This window comes from Capricornis sumatraensis, chromosome 4 (assembly GCF_032405125.1).
Source record: "Capricornis sumatraensis isolate serow.1 chromosome 4, serow.2, whole genome shotgun sequence".
Classification (NCBI taxonomy): Eukaryota; Metazoa; Chordata; class Mammalia; order Artiodactyla; family Bovidae; genus Capricornis; species Capricornis sumatraensis.
Genome location: NC_091072.1, coordinates 7782691 through 7799729, shown reverse-complemented (window position 1 = coordinate 7799729; position 17039 = coordinate 7782691). Strand labels below are relative to the sequence as shown.

The 17039-nt window shown below is 51.5% G+C and overlaps 1 protein-coding gene across 2 annotated transcripts; it reads left to right on the top strand.

The window, feature by feature from the left end:
• The first annotated feature begins 1687 nt into the window (after window positions 1–1687).
• Window positions 1688–16760, top strand: POMK (protein O-mannose kinase). Of its 2 annotated transcripts, none has more exons than XM_068970885.1 (4): window positions 1688–1756; window positions 5769–5869; window positions 6426–6923; window positions 14241–16760. In XM_068970885.1, exons 3-4 carry the CDS (start codon window positions 6606–6608, stop codon window positions 15009–15011), a joined length of 1089 nt encoding a protein of 362 aa, XP_068826986.1. In that variant the 5' UTR covers window positions 1688–1756; window positions 5769–5869; window positions 6426–6605; the 3' UTR covers window positions 15012–16760. The 2 variants fall into 2 exon arrangements, with proteins under 2 accessions (XP_068826986.1, XP_068826987.1); XM_068970886.1 differs by lacking the exon at window positions 1688–1756 and adding an exon at window positions 4314–4339.
• Window positions 16761–17039: the final 279 nt, after the last annotated feature.

Genomic DNA, 17039 nt, shown 5'->3' with positions numbered 1-17039 from the left:
GCCTGTAAAGCCCAGAGCGCTGGGCTCCAGCCCTGGGTCTGGGATGCAGGCCAGAATTTGCACTTCTAGAAAGTTCCCTGGAGCCGTGAAGCTTTGGTACCAGGTTAAAGGACCACCCTTTGGAAGCCAGGCTTTTCGCTGGGCGGGTCTAGAGCGTATCGGTTCTCACTGTTCCCGCCCCGCCCCGCCCTCGCATCACCGGCAGGCAGCTTCATCACCACCCTCGCGCACTTGAGAATACCAGCCGGAACAAGGGCAGGCCCAGTGCGCGGGGGCTGGTTCCGGGTGCGCTCCGACTCCTGCTTTGCGTTCCGGCCTCCGGCGTTTCCGCGTGCGTAGCGGGAGACGGAGCCCGCGGGGCAGCCTGGCGCTGGTCCTAGCGGGCGCGCTTCCGGCCACGCAGGCGCAGGAGCCCTCGTGCCTGGCCCGGGGAGGGGGCCGCAGGTAGGGGCGGCGGCGGGCCGGGGGAGGGGACCGCAGATAGGGTGGCAGAGGCGCCGCGCCAGCCTGCACCCGGAGCCGCGCGTGCGGCCGGCGAGCGGCTACGGGCTGCGGGCGAGAACGAGGGCAGCTGGTCCGCGTACTGCCCGGCGCCTGGAGCCGGACTGGAGCCGACGGACACTCCGCCGGGACGGACACCTCCGGCGGAGGTGGTCGGCGCCGCGCTGCCCCTGCCTCCGGGGGCGGCTTTGGGTCCGGTGCAGTCGTCTGCTGCCCCCACTTTTAAAAAACAGGGTTGAGCCGTGTTCTTCGGTGGTCTCGTCTTCTCCACCCTTGATGTCTGCTTTAGAACCTTAAGGCTAAGCAGGCATCCAGCATATTTAAAATAATTGATGTACCTGTGCTTTGTTGGCAACGTGGGGTACAACCAGAGTTGTATTGTGGAGCACAAATTCGTTTCTTCTCTGGTTGTAAAAGATATTCTATAGATGGCAGAAACCAGTTTTGTTCCATTGCTCTTCTTTTTCTTCACGCTTCTCCCTCCCACTGCCGTCTCTTTCTTTTTAAAAAATTAAGCTGTGAGTGTATAGCAGTAGTTTCCACTTTTCCTGTTACCAGTGTTTTCTTATTATTGTCAGAAATCCAGTGTGTCTTTAGCAGTGCCTAAGCAGTCGCTTTCGGTATCAGTTTGCTCTTTTCTGGGCAAGAACATTCCCTCAGCCGTACAACCTTATCCCTTAACTCTGGGCAGGCTACTCCAGAAATATGTGTTTAAAACAAACAAAAAAAATCAGGTGATGGGGTGAGTAAAAGACTTCTTTAATAAGTGGATGGACAGTCTCAGGGTCTCAGCGTGGATCCCCTAATCCTTGCGGTGACCTGGCTGTATTCAATTCAGTCCATTGTCTGAGGCTGTAGGATTTAGAGGAAGAATGTTAATTTGAGGCCAGAAAGCTTGACTTCTCTGTGTACAGTTTTAGTCACCTTGGGTAATTCACTCTGCCTCAGTTTTTCTTATCTGTGAAATGGGAATAATAGCAGTTCTATCTAGCTCACAGAATCCGTGTCAGACTGACACTGTAAATGGTAGCTGAACTTTGGGATGCGTGTCTTTCTGAGATGGGATTCAGAAGTGCTTGAGGGGACTTCGGGATCATTGAAAGGCTGTTGAGGCGCACGGCTATCAAGCGGACAAGAAATATGTTAAAGGGGTAATGATGAGAGTCCAGCGCAGATTTGAAGATGTGAACGTGTCCTGAGGTTGGCAGCCTTGAGTGGCAGGGAAGAAAGCGACGTCCTTCCAAAAGAAAACAAAGTAAGCTTCAGACCTTGTAAGATCTAACTCTACCCCTGGTGGTGCAGGGTAGGATTGGTGGGAGGTGAGGGGCTGCTCCACTCCGCGGAGCGGGTGGTGAGTGAGAGCGACAGGGCGCCGAGCGCGAACACGGGAGGAGTGACGCAGAAGGGGTAGGCGGCGCCTGAGCCCGTGAGGACCGGGGAATAAGGGATCCAAGCGCCTGCCGCCCGCCAGCCGCCGGGATACCTGGGTACACGCAGCAGGCAGGGGGTCCTCGACCTCACAGTCAAGGAAGAAGGAACCGGCATCCTGCAAGGGGGCCTGCAGGGATGAGGAGAGCCGGGGGCGGCAGTGTTGGGGCAGGGCTGGGTCTGGAGAGGGGCACTGAGGCTGCTCTTTTGCGGGGTAGGTGTCAAGAGTCGAGTTTATCCTGAGGGCAGAGAAAGTGAGAGTATTCGTTGCTCACTCATGTCTGACCCTTTGCAGCACCCTGGTCTCTAGGCCGCCAGCCTCCTTTGTCCGTGGAATTCTCCAGCAAGGATATTGGAGTGGGTTGCCATTCCGTTCTCCAGGGCATCTTCCCGACCCAGGTCTCCTGCATTGCAGGCAGGTTCTTTACTGTCTGAGCCACCTGGGAAACCGCTGAGGGCAGAGAGGGCTGTCAAATGTTTTTAAAGCCAATGGTGACAAAATTTGTGCTTCGTTGTGTATACCTGAGAGGACGTCTTCCACACGGGCACGGGAAGTGTGTGCAAAACCTGCTTCGCCAGCAGTTGTATAGTCAGTCCACAAGACTGACTAAAGTTTCATGTATGCACTTGGGTAAAACCTCAGAAATGTAAAGCTGGGCTTTTAAAAGAAGCAAGTTTACAAGGATATACTCAGCGCTCCCTGAATTCCGCATCCCTGATGCGGGGACACTGCCATTTCAGAGGAGGGACTTGAGCCCCCACAGACGTTGGTGTTGACGGGAGTCCTGGAACCAGGCCCCTGTGGTTACAAGGACAGGACCGCTTGTGTAAAGCTTGGAAACATTCGTGTGTTCTGGGTTGTTACTTAGGAGCACACATCTATGTGGTGAAAATAAAAAGCATGCGTGGAAACTCTGAACCATTAGCAGGTGCCTGAATCACCTTTGTGAGCAAAAATGTCTGGACTCCACCTCAGAGTTTGTGATTCAGAAAGTCCAGGGCGAGGACTCAACAACTTGGGTTTCTCAGAAGTTCTAGATGCTGCTGCTGCTGCTGCTGCTGCTGCTGCAGGGAACACAGTTTAAGAACCGCTGACCCACCCACTTGAGGATGGGGGTTACTTCTTGGGAGGGAACAGAGCAGGACTGCAACGGGTGTGTGGCTTCAACCCTGTTGGCATTATTTCTTTACGAAGGGGGACGCAGTGTTACCTGACAGAGCTGAATAGCTGCTCGTGGTCTACGTTGTCACTTTTTCTGTGCTTCCAACATTTCAGGAAAGAAAAAAGATCCTGTTTGCTGTGGGGAATGGATTAGAAAAGAGAAAGCAGTGGTAGAGGCTGTGGGAGAGTGTCGCAGAAGCGCAGGTAGGAGATGCTTAGACTGGGGTGAGGGAGCAAGGGAAGGGGAGAGCGAGCGGATCTGGGAGCTTTCAGGGGGAGAGGCGACTGTCCATGGTGACTGGTCGGTCGTGCTTAGGGGAGGGAGACATCAAGTTCCGTGGTTGCGTCCCCCTCACAGTGGGGACCCCTGCGTGGCAGGCATGCTGGCGACAGGAGAGGGAATTCAGGTGTGGATGTCCCAGACCTCGAGGGTTCCCCAGCTAAGTGATGCTTTAGGAGAAAGAGCCAGGTCACAGCAGAGGCTGGAAACCGTTGGCGTGTACGCAGCCGCCTGAGCCGTGTGCGTGGATGAGACCACGTGGAAGGCGTGGAATGGAAGAGGAGCCCGCGACATCACCCAAGGGATGCCATCCCCCGAGGCGGGCCGGCCAGCCGCTCCTCCTGCCACCCATTCTCGGGTGGCCCGTGGGCTAAGGATCCCTTTCACGTTTTTAAATACTGGGGGAAAGAAACAAAGGAACAGTCTTTCGTGACATGAGGCTCAAATCCCAGTGTCTGTGAGCAGAGTTTTGCTGGAGCAGAGCTGTGCTCGCCCCACTGGTGCAGGAGGGCCTGGCTGCTGCTGGCGGCCGGATGGAGGGACCGTGACCGTCCCCCGGTCGCTCTGCACGGCCACTGCACGCCCTGCACGTCCCAGTGCTGTGGCCCCTCGATTACCACTCTGGCCCCTAAAGCTGAACTTTTACTGTCTGGCCCTTTATGGGAAAAAGTTCTTCTGACCTCAGGTCTAAGTCGAGACACTCTTGGTCACTTTAAATGCCACAGAGGAGAGAGGGCAGGGGTTTTGCCTGTTTCTTGCAGGTCAGCTTCTAAGAATCAGGCACTGGGGGAAGACACTGGAGACTGTGAGGCCGGAGTGGTGAACGTTGTTGCCGCGTCCACCAGAGTCCTGGGAGACGCCTGGAGGGAGGGCGCCGGAGAGAAAGGTGCGGGCCCGGGATCTCAAGGACGGCGAGCAGACAGCGCCCGGGCCGTCATTGGGTGCTGCTGGCAGGACTTGGGCCATGGGTGAGCACCCCACCTGGTCCCAGAGAGGAGGGGGTCCCTGAGCTCCTCGCGGTGACGGCAGAGATGATAAAAGCCCTGCGTTCTCTTCCGATAAGGGCAAAGTACACTGACCCGTGGAGGAGTCCTCCCTTCTCCCATCCACCTACTAACCCGGCCTGACCCCGCTTAGCTTCGGAGGGGAGATGCGGTCTGGTGTGTCCAGGGTGGTGTGGCTGAGACGAGTCCCTCCCCTCTGACAGTCCCTGCTCAGCAGAAGCGCTGTCACTGCTAACCCCTGCAGCCTGGTCACTGGGAGATTACAGCTGGCACCTCTGAGATCGCAAGCACTGAAAAGAGCGGATTTGAGGGGGGAGGGTTGAGTTTGGGAAGTATTTTTTTTATCTTTTCGTGTTAAGATTTTATATATATATATATATATATATATATATATATATATGTGTGTGTGTATACATAAATACATACAGCATCTTCATTCATTCTCTGTTGACAGACACTGTTCCTTCCATGTCTTGACTGTTGTGAATAATGATGCTATGGACATAGGGGTGCATGTATCTTTTCAAATTAGTAGGGGTTTTTTGGTTTTTTTTTGATATGCACCCAGGAGTGAGATTGCTGGATCATATGATGGTTCTAATTTTAGTGTTCTGAGGCACTTTCACCCAGCTTTCCGTAGCAGCTGCACCAATGTACGTTCCCACCAACAGTGTCAGAGTGCTCCTTTTTCTTCACTTCCTCACCAGCATTTGTTATCTCTTGTCTCTTTTGCTGATGGCCGTTCTGACAGGTGTGAGGTGATAACCTCAAATTTACAGTGTGTGAATTACATCTCGGCCTAAGTTTTTAATTGAATTATAGGTGATTTACACTATTTTGTTAGTTTCAAGCATACAACATGGTGACTCAGTATTTTTAAAGCTTATGTTCCACTTAAAAGTTACTACAAAATAGTGGCTGTATTCCCTGTGCTCAACTCTGGGTCAGAGACAGAAGTGGCTTCTCCAGGCAGAGCGACTTAGCTGCTCCAGACGAGAGCGGAGGCATCAAGCTCCCCGCCAGGTCCTGGGGCTGCAGACTTTCTGTTTGTCTGTGCTTGCAGAGAACAGTTTGCAGTGAGAAGGCAGGCGTCGTTCAAAGAGGATGGCCTGGCGCTTGGCAGTGCCCGCAGCAGGGCACGTACAGGCTGCCTAAGACGTGTCGGAGGAGTGGGTTCCAGGAGGGAGTGATAGGGGTCATGGGGGTGGCCGGGAGCGAAGGGGGGCTGGCGGGGAGGCCTGGGCTCCCAGCCCCCCTGCACCGACCTGGAGATCGGGAGCCTGGGAGACCCCTAGCCGGGAGGGCCTGGGAAAGGGAGCTGCTCGGACTGTGGCCATTTGTTTGTGTGCAGAGTCACAAGTCTTATTCAACAGACTTCCTCTTTGGTACTTAGAGGAAGAGTGCTTTGAAACCAGCACGCGGGGCCAGCTGGAGCCTTGACCGATCCAGGAGTCTGGCCAGAAACCTGAGCGAGAAGGAAGGCCCTCCTGGCAGGTAAGGCTTTGCGTCACCGTGTCCTCGGCCCTAAGACACAGGGTCCATCAGGCACTGTGTCTCACGTGCCCGGTGCTGCGGCTAAGCCCGTGCCCTCTGCTCTGGCCGCTCCCTGTGGGTGGCAACCAGTGTCCACCCCGGGCTCCTGGAGGGCCCGACATCCAGGTTCCTCCCAGCCCCCTGTGGCCAGGCAGCAGCCCCTGCCTCGCACCGGCCCGGCACCTGCTCCCGGGCCGCTGAGAGTCACCTGCGCCCCCACCTCACCCCTGTCAGGCCACCTGTCTTCTCATCAGCGCTCATCCTGGATTCCGGCCCGGGCCCCCACCCAGCCTCTCCCACCACCGCCCCCCCCACCAACCCCCCGGGGCACCCTTTCACACCTTTGCTTCTTAAAAGCATCAGGGGGCTTCTGAGCACCTCCCAAGGAGCACCCCAGCCCCTCAGCATCCCGGACGGCCCCCAGCCCAGCTTCTCTCTCCCTTGCCGTCTCCAGAGCCGCGCTTTGCTTTCCTCTTAGCATTGCTAGCTGTGCGATGCTTGCTTTTCCTCACTGCAGGTGGCCGTGGGGGAGACAGAGACACGGCCGGACCGGCCCAAGACTGCCTTCTGCTCGACCCTGCAGTCGAAAGTCGGGGCTCCGGGAGGAGCCGGCATCGGGCACGCGGCCCGCGGCTGCTCACGGCGGCCCCGGGCCCCTCCGTCCTTCCTGAGTCTGCCCGGGCTGTGACCACGCCTCATGTCTCCGTCTGAGGGGCCGGCGGAGCGCAGTGCCATGGAGACGAGGCCCCCGGAGGGCAGGAAGGGGCCTGCGCCCAGGGAGCTGCCCCCGGCCGTGGGGCTGCTGCTGTCCATGGCGCTCATGAACGTCCTCCTCTACCTCTGCCTCGACCGGCTCGTCACCGCGCCCCGCAGCCCCCCGGCGCACCCCGGCCGCTGCCCGCCCGGCCACTTCTGCATGGGGCAGGCGGCCACCTGCTCCCCGTGGCTGTCCTGCGAGCAGCTGAGGGCGGAAGTGAGGCCTCTGAAGCGCGTCGGGGAGGGAGCCGTGAAGACGGTGAGTCCCGCTCGCCATCGAGGGGGCGGGCGGCCCGGGGGAGGGCCGGCGTCACCCCAGAAACCTCACTGCAGGGACGCCACCCTGGTAAAGGGCGGCCCACCCATTGTAGGGTGTTCCGCGGTCAGCAGGGGTCGTTAGGAAGCCTGTGTCACAGCCTGAGAGTGCTGCCCTAAGGAGAAAAGCAAAATGGAAAGCTGTGCCAGAGGCTGTTCCTATCTGCAAGATTACATACGTAAAAAATATAAAAATGATAGAAATCGTGCAATGCTGAAGGAGGCAAATTTTTCTGGTTCTTATTTTTCCAACTGTACAGTGCTGTTTTTTAAAAACTTTTTATTTTACCCTGGAGTATAGACAGTTAACAGCGTTGTGATAGTTTCAGATGAACGCCAAAGGGACTCAGCTGCACATATGCATGTATCCATTCTCCCCCAACTCCCCTCCCACCCGGGCTGCCGCATAGCACTGAGCAGAGTTCCCTGTGCTGGACAGGAGGTCCTTGTTATCCGTTTTATGTATTTATTATCTATGTCTTTTTTTTAAATTCATTTTGTTTATTTTGAGGGGCTGCGCTGGGTCTCCATTGCAGGGCCTGGGCTTTCTCTTGTTCCGGTGAGGGGGCCAGCTCTAGTTGGGGTGCATGGCCTTCTTGTAGTGGCTTCTCTTGTTGCAGAGCAGAGGTCTGGGCACGCCGGCTCTAGAGCACAGGCTCAACAGTTGTGGCGCAGCGGGCTTAGTTGCTCCGAGGCTTGTGGAATCTACCCAGACCAGGGATCGAACCCATGTCCCCTGCTCTGGCAGATGGATTCTTTACCACTGATTCACCAGGAGGACCGGGTGGTTTGTTTTGATGCCGTTAAGCGGTCATGCGAGGAAGCTGTTTATAAATTTTGGAGACTAATCCCTCGTGGGTCACATCATTTGCAAATATTTTCTCCCCGTCTGTGGGTTGTCTTTTCCTTTTGTTCATTGTTTCCTTTGCCATTCAAAAGTTTTTGAGTTTAAGTAGGTCCCATTTGTTTATTTCTGTTTTGTTTCCATTATTCTAGGAGACAGATGGAAAAAGATATTGCTGTGATTTATATCAGCATGCTATTACATTGATTAAGAAAATTTTTTATACTTTAAAAAGAGAAACCAAAGGGGCCAATTCAGTTCTCATTAGAAGCCTCCAGAGCCCCGTCTCATGGGCTGTGTTTCAGCAGCGTTTGTGCCCGTGTTAACTGAGGCAGGATGACTAGAAGTCAGTTAAGGATGTGGCTTGTTCATTAAAATGAAGGGCGACCAAAAGGCTGAGATTTTGTTTCTTTGGCTGAAACTTGCCCTTGGGGCAAGGAAGAGAGCCGTGGGCTTCTCATCCCAGAGGGTCAAGGTGATAGTGGGTATCTGGGGACAAGGGTCCAGCAGGAAACCCGGGGACGAGCTGAGGCTGTGCCTGGCTGTCTGGGGAGCAGAGGCAGGATGCAAGGAAGGAGTCAGAGGTGAATCCTTTGTCCATCACCAACTCCCAGAGTTTGCTCAAACTCGTGTCCATCAAGTTGGTGATACCATCCAACCATCTCATCCTCTGTTGTCTCCTTCTCCTCCCGCCTTCAATCTTTCCCAGCATCAGGGTCTTTTTTAATGAGTCAGTTCTTTGCATCAGGTGGCCAAAGTATTGGAGTTTCAGCTTTAGCATCAGTTCTTTTAATGAATATTCAGGACTGATTTCCTTTAGGATGGACTGGTTGGATCTCCTTGCTGTCCACGGGACTCTCAAGAGTCTTTTCCAACACCACAGTTCAAAAACATCAGTTCTTCGGCGCTCCTCTTTCTTGATGGTCCATATCCGTACATGACTGTGGGAAAAACCATAGCTTCGATTAGATAGACCTTTGTCGGCAAAGTAATGTCTCTGCTTTTTAATATGCTGTCTAGTTTTGTCATAGCTTTTCTTCCAAGGAGCAAGCGTCTTTTAATTTCTTGGCTGCAGTCACTATCTGCAGTGATTTTGGAGCCCCCAAAAATAAAGTCAGCCACTGTTTCCTCTGTTTCCCCATCTATTTGCCATGAAGTGATGGGACTGGATGCCATGATCTTAGTTTTCTGAATGTTGAGTTTTAAGCCAACTTTTTCACTCTCCTCTTTCACTTTCATCAAGAGGCTTTTTAGTTCTTCTTCGCTTTCTGCCATAAGGGTGGTGTCATCTGCATGTCTGAGGTTATTGATATTTCTCCCACAGTCCTGATTCCAGCTTGTGCTTCATCCAGCCTCACATTTTGCACGATGTACTCTGCATATAAGTTAAATAAGCAGGGCGACAATGTACAGCCTTGATGTGCTGCTTTCCCAGTTTGGAACCAGTCCGTTGTTCCATGTCCAGTTCTAACCGTTGCTTCTTGACCTGCATACGGATTTCTCAGGAAGCAGGTAAAGTGGTCTGGTATTCCCTTCTCTTGCAGAATTTTCCACAGTTTGTTGTGATCCACACAGTCAAAGGCTTTGCCATAGTCAATAAAGCAGAAGTAGATATTTATCTGGAACTTTCTTGCTTTATCTGTGATCCCAGTTTCCCCCAGAGTCAGTCTCTCCCATCAGGAAGCTTCCATAAGCCTCTTATCCTTCTCCATCAGAGGGCAGACAGGCTGAAAACTGCAATCACAGAACACTAATTAAACTGAGCACATGGACCACAGCCGCCTCTAACCCAGAGACGCTATGAGCCATGCCGTGTGGGGCCGCCCAAGACGGACTGTCATGGTAGAGACGTCTGACAAACCGTGGTCCGCTGGAGAAAGGAATGGCAAGCCCCTTGGGTGTTCTTGCCTTGAGGACCCCATGAGCTGTGTGGAAAGGTCCTCTACAGAGGCAGAGCGTCCGGGTTGGTGCCCGTCAGAAGAACCGCTTCGGTTCTTTCTCCTCCTCTGTCGCCCTCTGGCTTTGTGTAACCCCAGAAAGGGCTGGAGGTGATGTTTTCCATGTGGAAGGCTGGCTGGAGCGCAGATGTGTGAAAAAGCAGTGTCCACCCTTCGGCCACCTCCTCATGCAGGACCTCTCTTCTCCTCTGTGCCGATGCCTGGGTGGCCTCATCCGGCCCCGTCCCTACCTTTATCCCCTGGTGAACTCTGGACTTTTCTATCCCCTGCCTCCCCTACATCTTGGCTGTTGAAAGACTTCTCACACTAGGTGTGTCGCAGACCATCCCCTCAGCCTCCTCCCTCTCCCCATCACCCAGCTACTCACTCACACCACAGCCAGGAGGCCTCCGTTTTCTTTCAAGTTCAACTTTAATTTTATATTGGGGTATTACTGATTTACAGTATGGTGTTAATTTCAGTTGTACAGCACAGTGAAATCAGTTACTCATCTGTCCTTCAGATTCTTTTCCCATATAGCTTTTTACAGAATACTGAGCTCTACAGTAGAGTCTTGTTGGTTATCCCTTTTATATTTAGTGGCACATGTGTGTTAATCCCAGAGTTGATCTCTTCCCCACCCCAGGAGGCACCCCTGTCATGCCCCTTTGTCCATGTCCATGCTCAGCCCCTCAGCAGGGTGCAGTGTCTCTGCACATGGGAGAGAGCTAGGAGTTGGCCTTTCCGAGGCTTCTGCCTCGTCCCCTCCCGAGCCGGGGCTCCGTGCCTGGCGCCTGCCTGTCTCCATATCCCCCAGATGGGGCTCTCTGCCTCCGCCCCGGCCCACTTTGGCTGCTCTCGCTGCAGTTGGAGTGCCGTGTGTGTGGCCACGTGCAGCGGTGTCCCTCCTCTGCTCTGGCTCCTCAGTGCAGGGCATTGTGTCCTTCTCCAGCCCTTTCAGTGACTGAAGGCCTCTCCCAGCCTCCACTCCCCACCCCCTGACCCCCCTCTGCTCTGCCACTGCAGGCTGTGGACGCATCTCCAGAGGCCATTGCCCCGCGGTCCTCCCTGCCTGGGATGTGGTCCGCAGAAGCCCCTTGGCCCCTTCCTCCATCTCCGTCAGCTTCCTGTTTGAGCATCACCCCAGCGAGAGCCTCCCCTAATAAAAGTTGTAAATTCTCCCCCTTCCCTGCTTAATTATTCTCCAAAGCATATACCTTCCAGTGGACTTTACACACTTTCTGTTTATTTTCTCTTATCGTCTGCCTCCTGCACTAGAATGTAAATTTCACATGGCCAGGGATTTACTTCAGTTTTTTAAATTGACATAAGTAACTTGTTAAATGAATGAAGACAGATTAGACTTTGTACTACAAGGGACCACGTATACTATTTTCTAAAATTTGTCTTTACATTTATAATAAGGATCACATGAATAATATATAAAGAGCTCCTAGAAATTAATAAGCACGAAGCAAACAATCCTAGAGGAGATAGTATGAAGGATAGTGAACAGACTTTCCACAGAAGACACACAGAAATGCCCAGGGATGAATTAGTAGTCAGGAGAATACAGATGAAAACAGGGAAAGTTTTTTCATCCAGTGGATTGGTAACACTTAATAAGGCTGAAGGAAATGGCAACTCCCTCCAGTATTCTTGCCTGGAGAATCCTGTGGACAGAGGAGCCTGGCAGGCTGTTGTCCATAGGGTCACACAGAGTCGGACACGACTGAAGTGACTTACCATGCGTGCGTGCATTGGTGAAGGAAATGGCAACCCACTCCACTGTTCTTGCCTGGAGAATCCCAGGGACAGAGGAGCTTGGTGGGCTGCTGTCTATAGGGTCGCAGAGAGTCAGGCATGACTGAAGCGGCTTAGCAGCAGCAGCAGCAGTGTGGTTGAGGCTAGAACGTAAGATTCATACACGATTGGTGAAAGGGCGTGTTGGCCCAGACTCTGAAGGATCCGATGGTACATAGTGTTCATTCAGTGATCCGTCTGCTTCCCTAACTTAAGAAAACATCTGCACATGTGCGCAGAGATGTGAATATAAGGCTATTCACTGTAGCACTGTTGTTAATAGGAAATAAGTGGGAAATAATTTAGATATACATCAACTCTTTAAAAATAGATCACATGAGGTCATATTAAATGCCCCATGTAAAATTACAGAGCTGTGTAGAAAAGTGAACCTAAGCCACTCTGACAGCATCTGTCCCAAATTTAATGAATTTTTATTATACTTCAGTTTTAAAAAAAAGCAAAGATCTTCTGTAAAATCTTACCTAACATACACCAGTATAGGTTGTGCACCCATACTATGAAATGTTATGAAGCTTTAAAAAGAATGACCTGGAGAGAGACATATATATATACATATATATATATATATATATATATATATATATATAATAGTCCCGTTTTATATAACTCAAATGCTGTTTTATAAATGGGTGTTAATACGTGTAAAAGCATAGAAAAATGTCTGGAACATTATTAGTCAAACAGTTAACTAGTTTCCTTTGGGCTGGGGATTAAATTCAGAGGAAAGAGTTCTACTCCCTATGTATTTGAACTTTTATCAAGAAGAGTATTCATGATTATTTTTATAATATTTTTTAAAAAGGTAGATTGCTGAGAAATGATTCTTAACCCCTGACTTGCAAATATGCAGTATTGGAGGTTTCAGATATGTGTGAGAGATCCCAAAGACTAATAATATTTGATAATAAACATCAGTAGTATTTAATCTTTTCATTTATCTGAAGCACAAAAGTGAATCAGACGTAAGCGAGGTTCGAGGGGAAGTCATGAGGCCTGTGGCTGAAGCTCTCCTGCATTTCTTGTGGAATAAATGTGTAAAAAAACCATAGCAGCTTCTCTTTAGTGATCCCCATTTTATATGAAAAAAAAGCTAGTGCCAGTGAGGGGAAGGGGAGCCCAAGGGAGTGATGGATCTCAACAGAAACAGGATTTTTTATTGGAGTCAGAGATCAAATTCAGTGCTTGTATAGCTCTGTGAAGAGAATAAAATGTGTTCCATATTAAAATTTAAGAAATGTACTCACAAAATGTACAATGATTCCAGCAGCAAGGGCAACTTGACTTCTTAGTAGAAATTATCTATAGTGAAATTTCTCAGATTTGGGTTTTGGAGAATGTCTTGAAAGACAGCTGTTTGAATAAATGATCAGCAGTGACAGTTTTGTGGGTTTTTCTGTCAATGAACCTTCCTTCTCAGGCCCACAGTAAATTTTCATAGTCTTCCAGCCTACCTCCTCCATTTGATGTATTTTTTTAGTTTCTTAAAAAAATGTTTTAAAATATTAAGATTAGTATATATGCTTTCTTGTTATACTAAAAGGTATAAAGTGGGGGAGAGGGCGGGAAACATGTAAAGAGAGCAGAAGACATCCTTAGATTTCTATGTAATTATGTTTTATGCAGTTAGAACAATAATATAAAAACACTGTGTGTCCTTTTCATCTGTAGCATTGCTTGTACCTGTGAAAACCCCATCAGATAGCACCTGCATTTGGCTGCACCCATAACCTTCCCTGAGTGGCCCTGCTTAACTGGACTGCTTCCCAGTTGTTGATGGGTGGACAGGTTCCAGTTAGGCTTTTATAAATAATGCCAGATTTTTATTTCTGGAGCTTTTTATATATTTCAGGTTATTGCCTTAGATTTAAGTGCCAAAGTCTCTTGAAAATTACACCCCAAGTTGCTTCCATAACCTTCATTTTAACTGTGAAGACATGGAAGCCAGAGGGGCACAGCCCACGGGGTCCAGCATGGCCCGGGCAGCCGGGTCCTGACCTGGAGCCTGTTTTCTCCTCTCCAACCCCTGCCTTCCCTTTGGGGACTCGAGCAGCGGGTCAGCAGTTCTTACTTCTTTCCGTGTGATAGACGTGTGAGTGCACAACCGTGCAGGGCAGCTGCTCGCTGGCTGGCGGTGTCAGGACAGCTGGCCTAGGTGTGTGTCATTTCAGCTCCTGCTGTTGCAGCCAAAGTCACGGAAAACCATGGCCATGTTAAAGTGTGTTCCCTACGTACAGCCGTTCCTATTTGTGGTTTACTCTGCACCTTTTAAAGTGAGTGGCAGTGCCGGTGTGTGCGATGGGCTGGCTGGACTCACTCCCTACTTGGGGTTCTCCAGCTTTCTACTCTCCCCGTCCTTAGCCTTCTCCCTCCCAGTCTTTGCACATGCAGCCCCCTCTCCAGGGAATGAACCCCCTTTTCCACATCCGCTTTGCAAGCCCGTCATCCCACAGACCCACTCCCAGGCCAGCTGCCCCGCCGCCTGCGGGCCCAGCCTTCACCCAGCATCTGGTCTGGCTCCCAAGTGAGTCTGCAGAACAGCCCATGCTTGGCTCTGTGCGTCCTCTGCACCGCAGCCAGCACCTCAAGGCATCTGCTTTGCGGCTTACCAGCTGCCGAGGATTCCGGGTTGACGTTTTCTGTGGCTTTGTTCCAGGTGTTTCTGTCTGAGTGGAAGGAACGCAAGGTGGCCCTGTCGCGGCTCACCAGGCCGGAGGTGAGAGACGACTTCCTGCACGGGCTGCGGATGCTGCAGGCGCTGCAGAGCGAGCACGTGGTCACGCTCGTGGGCTACTGTGAGGATGACAACACCATCCTCACCGAGTACCACCCGTTGGGCTCCCTGGGCAACCTGGAGGCGACGCTGAACCTCGCCAAGTACCGCAGCCTGAATACGTGGCAGCACAGGCTGCAGCTGGCCCTGGGCTACGTGGCCATCCTCGACTTCCTGCACCGCAGCCCCCTGGGCACGCTGGTCATGTGCGACTCCAGCGACCTACCCAAGACCCTGTCCCAGTACCTGCTGACCGCCAACTTCAGCATTGTGCTCAACGACCTGGACGCCCTGCCCCTGGTGAACCGCAGCTCTGGGGCCCTGGTGAAGTGTGGCCACCAGGAGCTCCGTGGGGACTTCGTGGCCCCAGAGCAGCTGTGGCCCTCCGGAGAGGACGTGCCCTTCCAGGATGACCTCATGCCCGCGTATGACGAGAAGAGTGACATCTGGAAGATTCCCGACGTCTCCAGTTTCCTTCTGGGGCACGTGGAAGGGAGCGACATGGTCCGATTCCACTTGTTTGACATTCACAAGGCGTGTAAGAGCCAGGTGCCTGCAGAGAGACCCACTGCTCAGGCCGTCCTGGACACTTACCAGAAGGTTCTGAATCTACTCAGAGATACCGCAACATCTCAGACAAGAGAGATGCTGTGAAAGCCAGTGTGGCTGCTGATGGATGGGAGTCAGGGAACAGCTGGAAGAGTTGCACTGGTTTTGCACTGATGGAAGGTGTTAGCGGTTCTGCCCCAGATTATTCTTCTCCTGACCGCCTGGCGGGAGTTGCTAAGCAGGAGCACATGGCCTTGCCGTGAGCCTGACTGCAAGCAAAGGCGGAGAGAAGCAGTGAGTCTGATGAGTATCTGAAGGAAGTAATAAGCATGGAGCTACACAGAGGCGTCCTAAGAGCCTAACCTGTAGGCTCATGAGAAACGTGCTGGAGAGGCTTCTAAGTGGCAGTGTGGGGAAGATACTCAGGTGAGTATCTGCAGTGTGCTTCACGGTACCGGGGAGACGCCACTGTGTTTCAGGTGACTGCTCAGGGACACACCTGTGTCATCCGCATCCCAGCGAGCTAGCACGCATGCTCTCTGAAACCTTGAGTGGATAAGGAACGTTGAAAATATCACGTATGACGGAAATCCCATTTGTGTTACTGCTGCCTTGGATGGTGCTTGTGATATTCCCCTTTACCTTCCAGCTGGATATTTATTCTGTGCTCAACATTAATTATCGTGAACATTTTACGCCAACAGTGTCTGTCACTCACTCATTACTAGAAGGCGTTGAAGACCTTCCACTCGAGTCGCACGATTGAATCCTTCAGAGAGCTTTTCTTGGTCCTTGTCATCCTTGTTTGCAGGGGAGGAAGGATTTGGTGCATATTCATCGTTACCATAAGGGGGTTAAAGCTGGCATTGAGGGCCGAAAGGCTGTGCGCAGGCCTGGTGGTCCTTGGAATTACAGTGAGCTGGCCCCGCCCCGCAGTCTCGGACTCAGTGTCTGGGTGGAGTCCGCATTTCTCACTGCTTCCCTGCAGTCAGTGCTGCTGGTGTGGGAACCACATTTTGAGAACCAGTGTCCTTACCTATGCAGGCAGTAGACAGGGAGTGTGGTCAGCATTATCCTTGTTCTGCCTCCCATGGTGATTGGGTCCTATGGTTGGTCAGAGAATATGCTTGCCCAGAGTATATTAACTGCTGTTGTCTGTTATAAACATGCTGCCAGAACCCACTAGGATGGCTGTAATCAAAAGGATGGATAGTAACAAATGTCGGCAAGGATGTAGAGAATTGGAGCCATCATACGTTGCTGGTAGGAATGTAAAATGGCCCAGCTGCTTTGGGAAATGGTCTGACTGTCCTCAAAAGGTTAAGAGTTACCATGACCCAGCAGTTCCAGTTCCCAGTATTTACCACTGAGTATTGAAAACATGTCCATAAAAGAACCTGGACACAAATATTCATAGCAGCATTATTCATAACAGACAAAGGATGAAGATGTCCATTTGCTGGTGAACAGATAATAGAAAATGTGGTCCCTCCGTACAAAGGGGTAACATTCAGCCGTGAAAAGAGTGCAGTGCTTAGTCGTGCTCCAGCATGGATGAAGGTACTAAGTGAAAGAAGCCGTCACGAAAGACCACGTGCCGTATGATTCCATTTGTAGGAAGTGTCCAGAATCGACAAACCCACAGAAACGGAAAATAACCCAGTGGTTCCAGAGGGGCTGGCAGGGGCACAGAGTTGAAGAATGGGGGGAAAGGTGGGGCTTGCTAATAGGTACAGGGTTTCTTCAGGGGAGATGGAAATTTCCAGAAATGGTGACAGTTGCACAACTCTGAATACACTAAATAACACTGAGCTGTATAAAAGGGGCAAGTTTATGGTTTGTGAATGATATCTCAATAAAGCTGGGGAGAAAACCCCACCTCTGCACAGGCCCGTGTATCTCTCGTGACCCTTTTTACTTGATGAAGTAGTTACTGTGTGGAGCTGCTGAGCTGATGTTACTCTTTTCATGCTGCAATTCTGGATTGAGGGTTTTCCTTGATTTTGGGACTTTCCATTAGAACAAAACTTTCAGTTTCGAATGAATTTCTGTTTAAATATTGATGGTAGAGCTAAAATGAACAGCATGGTATTTGGAAAGGACACAGTGCCAGGATCAGAAGACGTATGTTCC

What these genes read in the sequence shown, in the direction of transcription:
- POMK (XM_068970885.1), top strand. Translation starts at nt 6,606, where the DNA reads ATGTCTCCGTCTGAGGGGCCGGCGGAGCGCAGTGCCATGGAGACGAGG. An exon ending in GGGAGGGAGCCGTGAAGACG is followed by an intron (nt 6,924 to 14,240) that starts GTGAGTCCCGCT and finishes GCTTTGTTCCAG; the next exon opens with GTGTTTCTGTCTGAGTGGAA.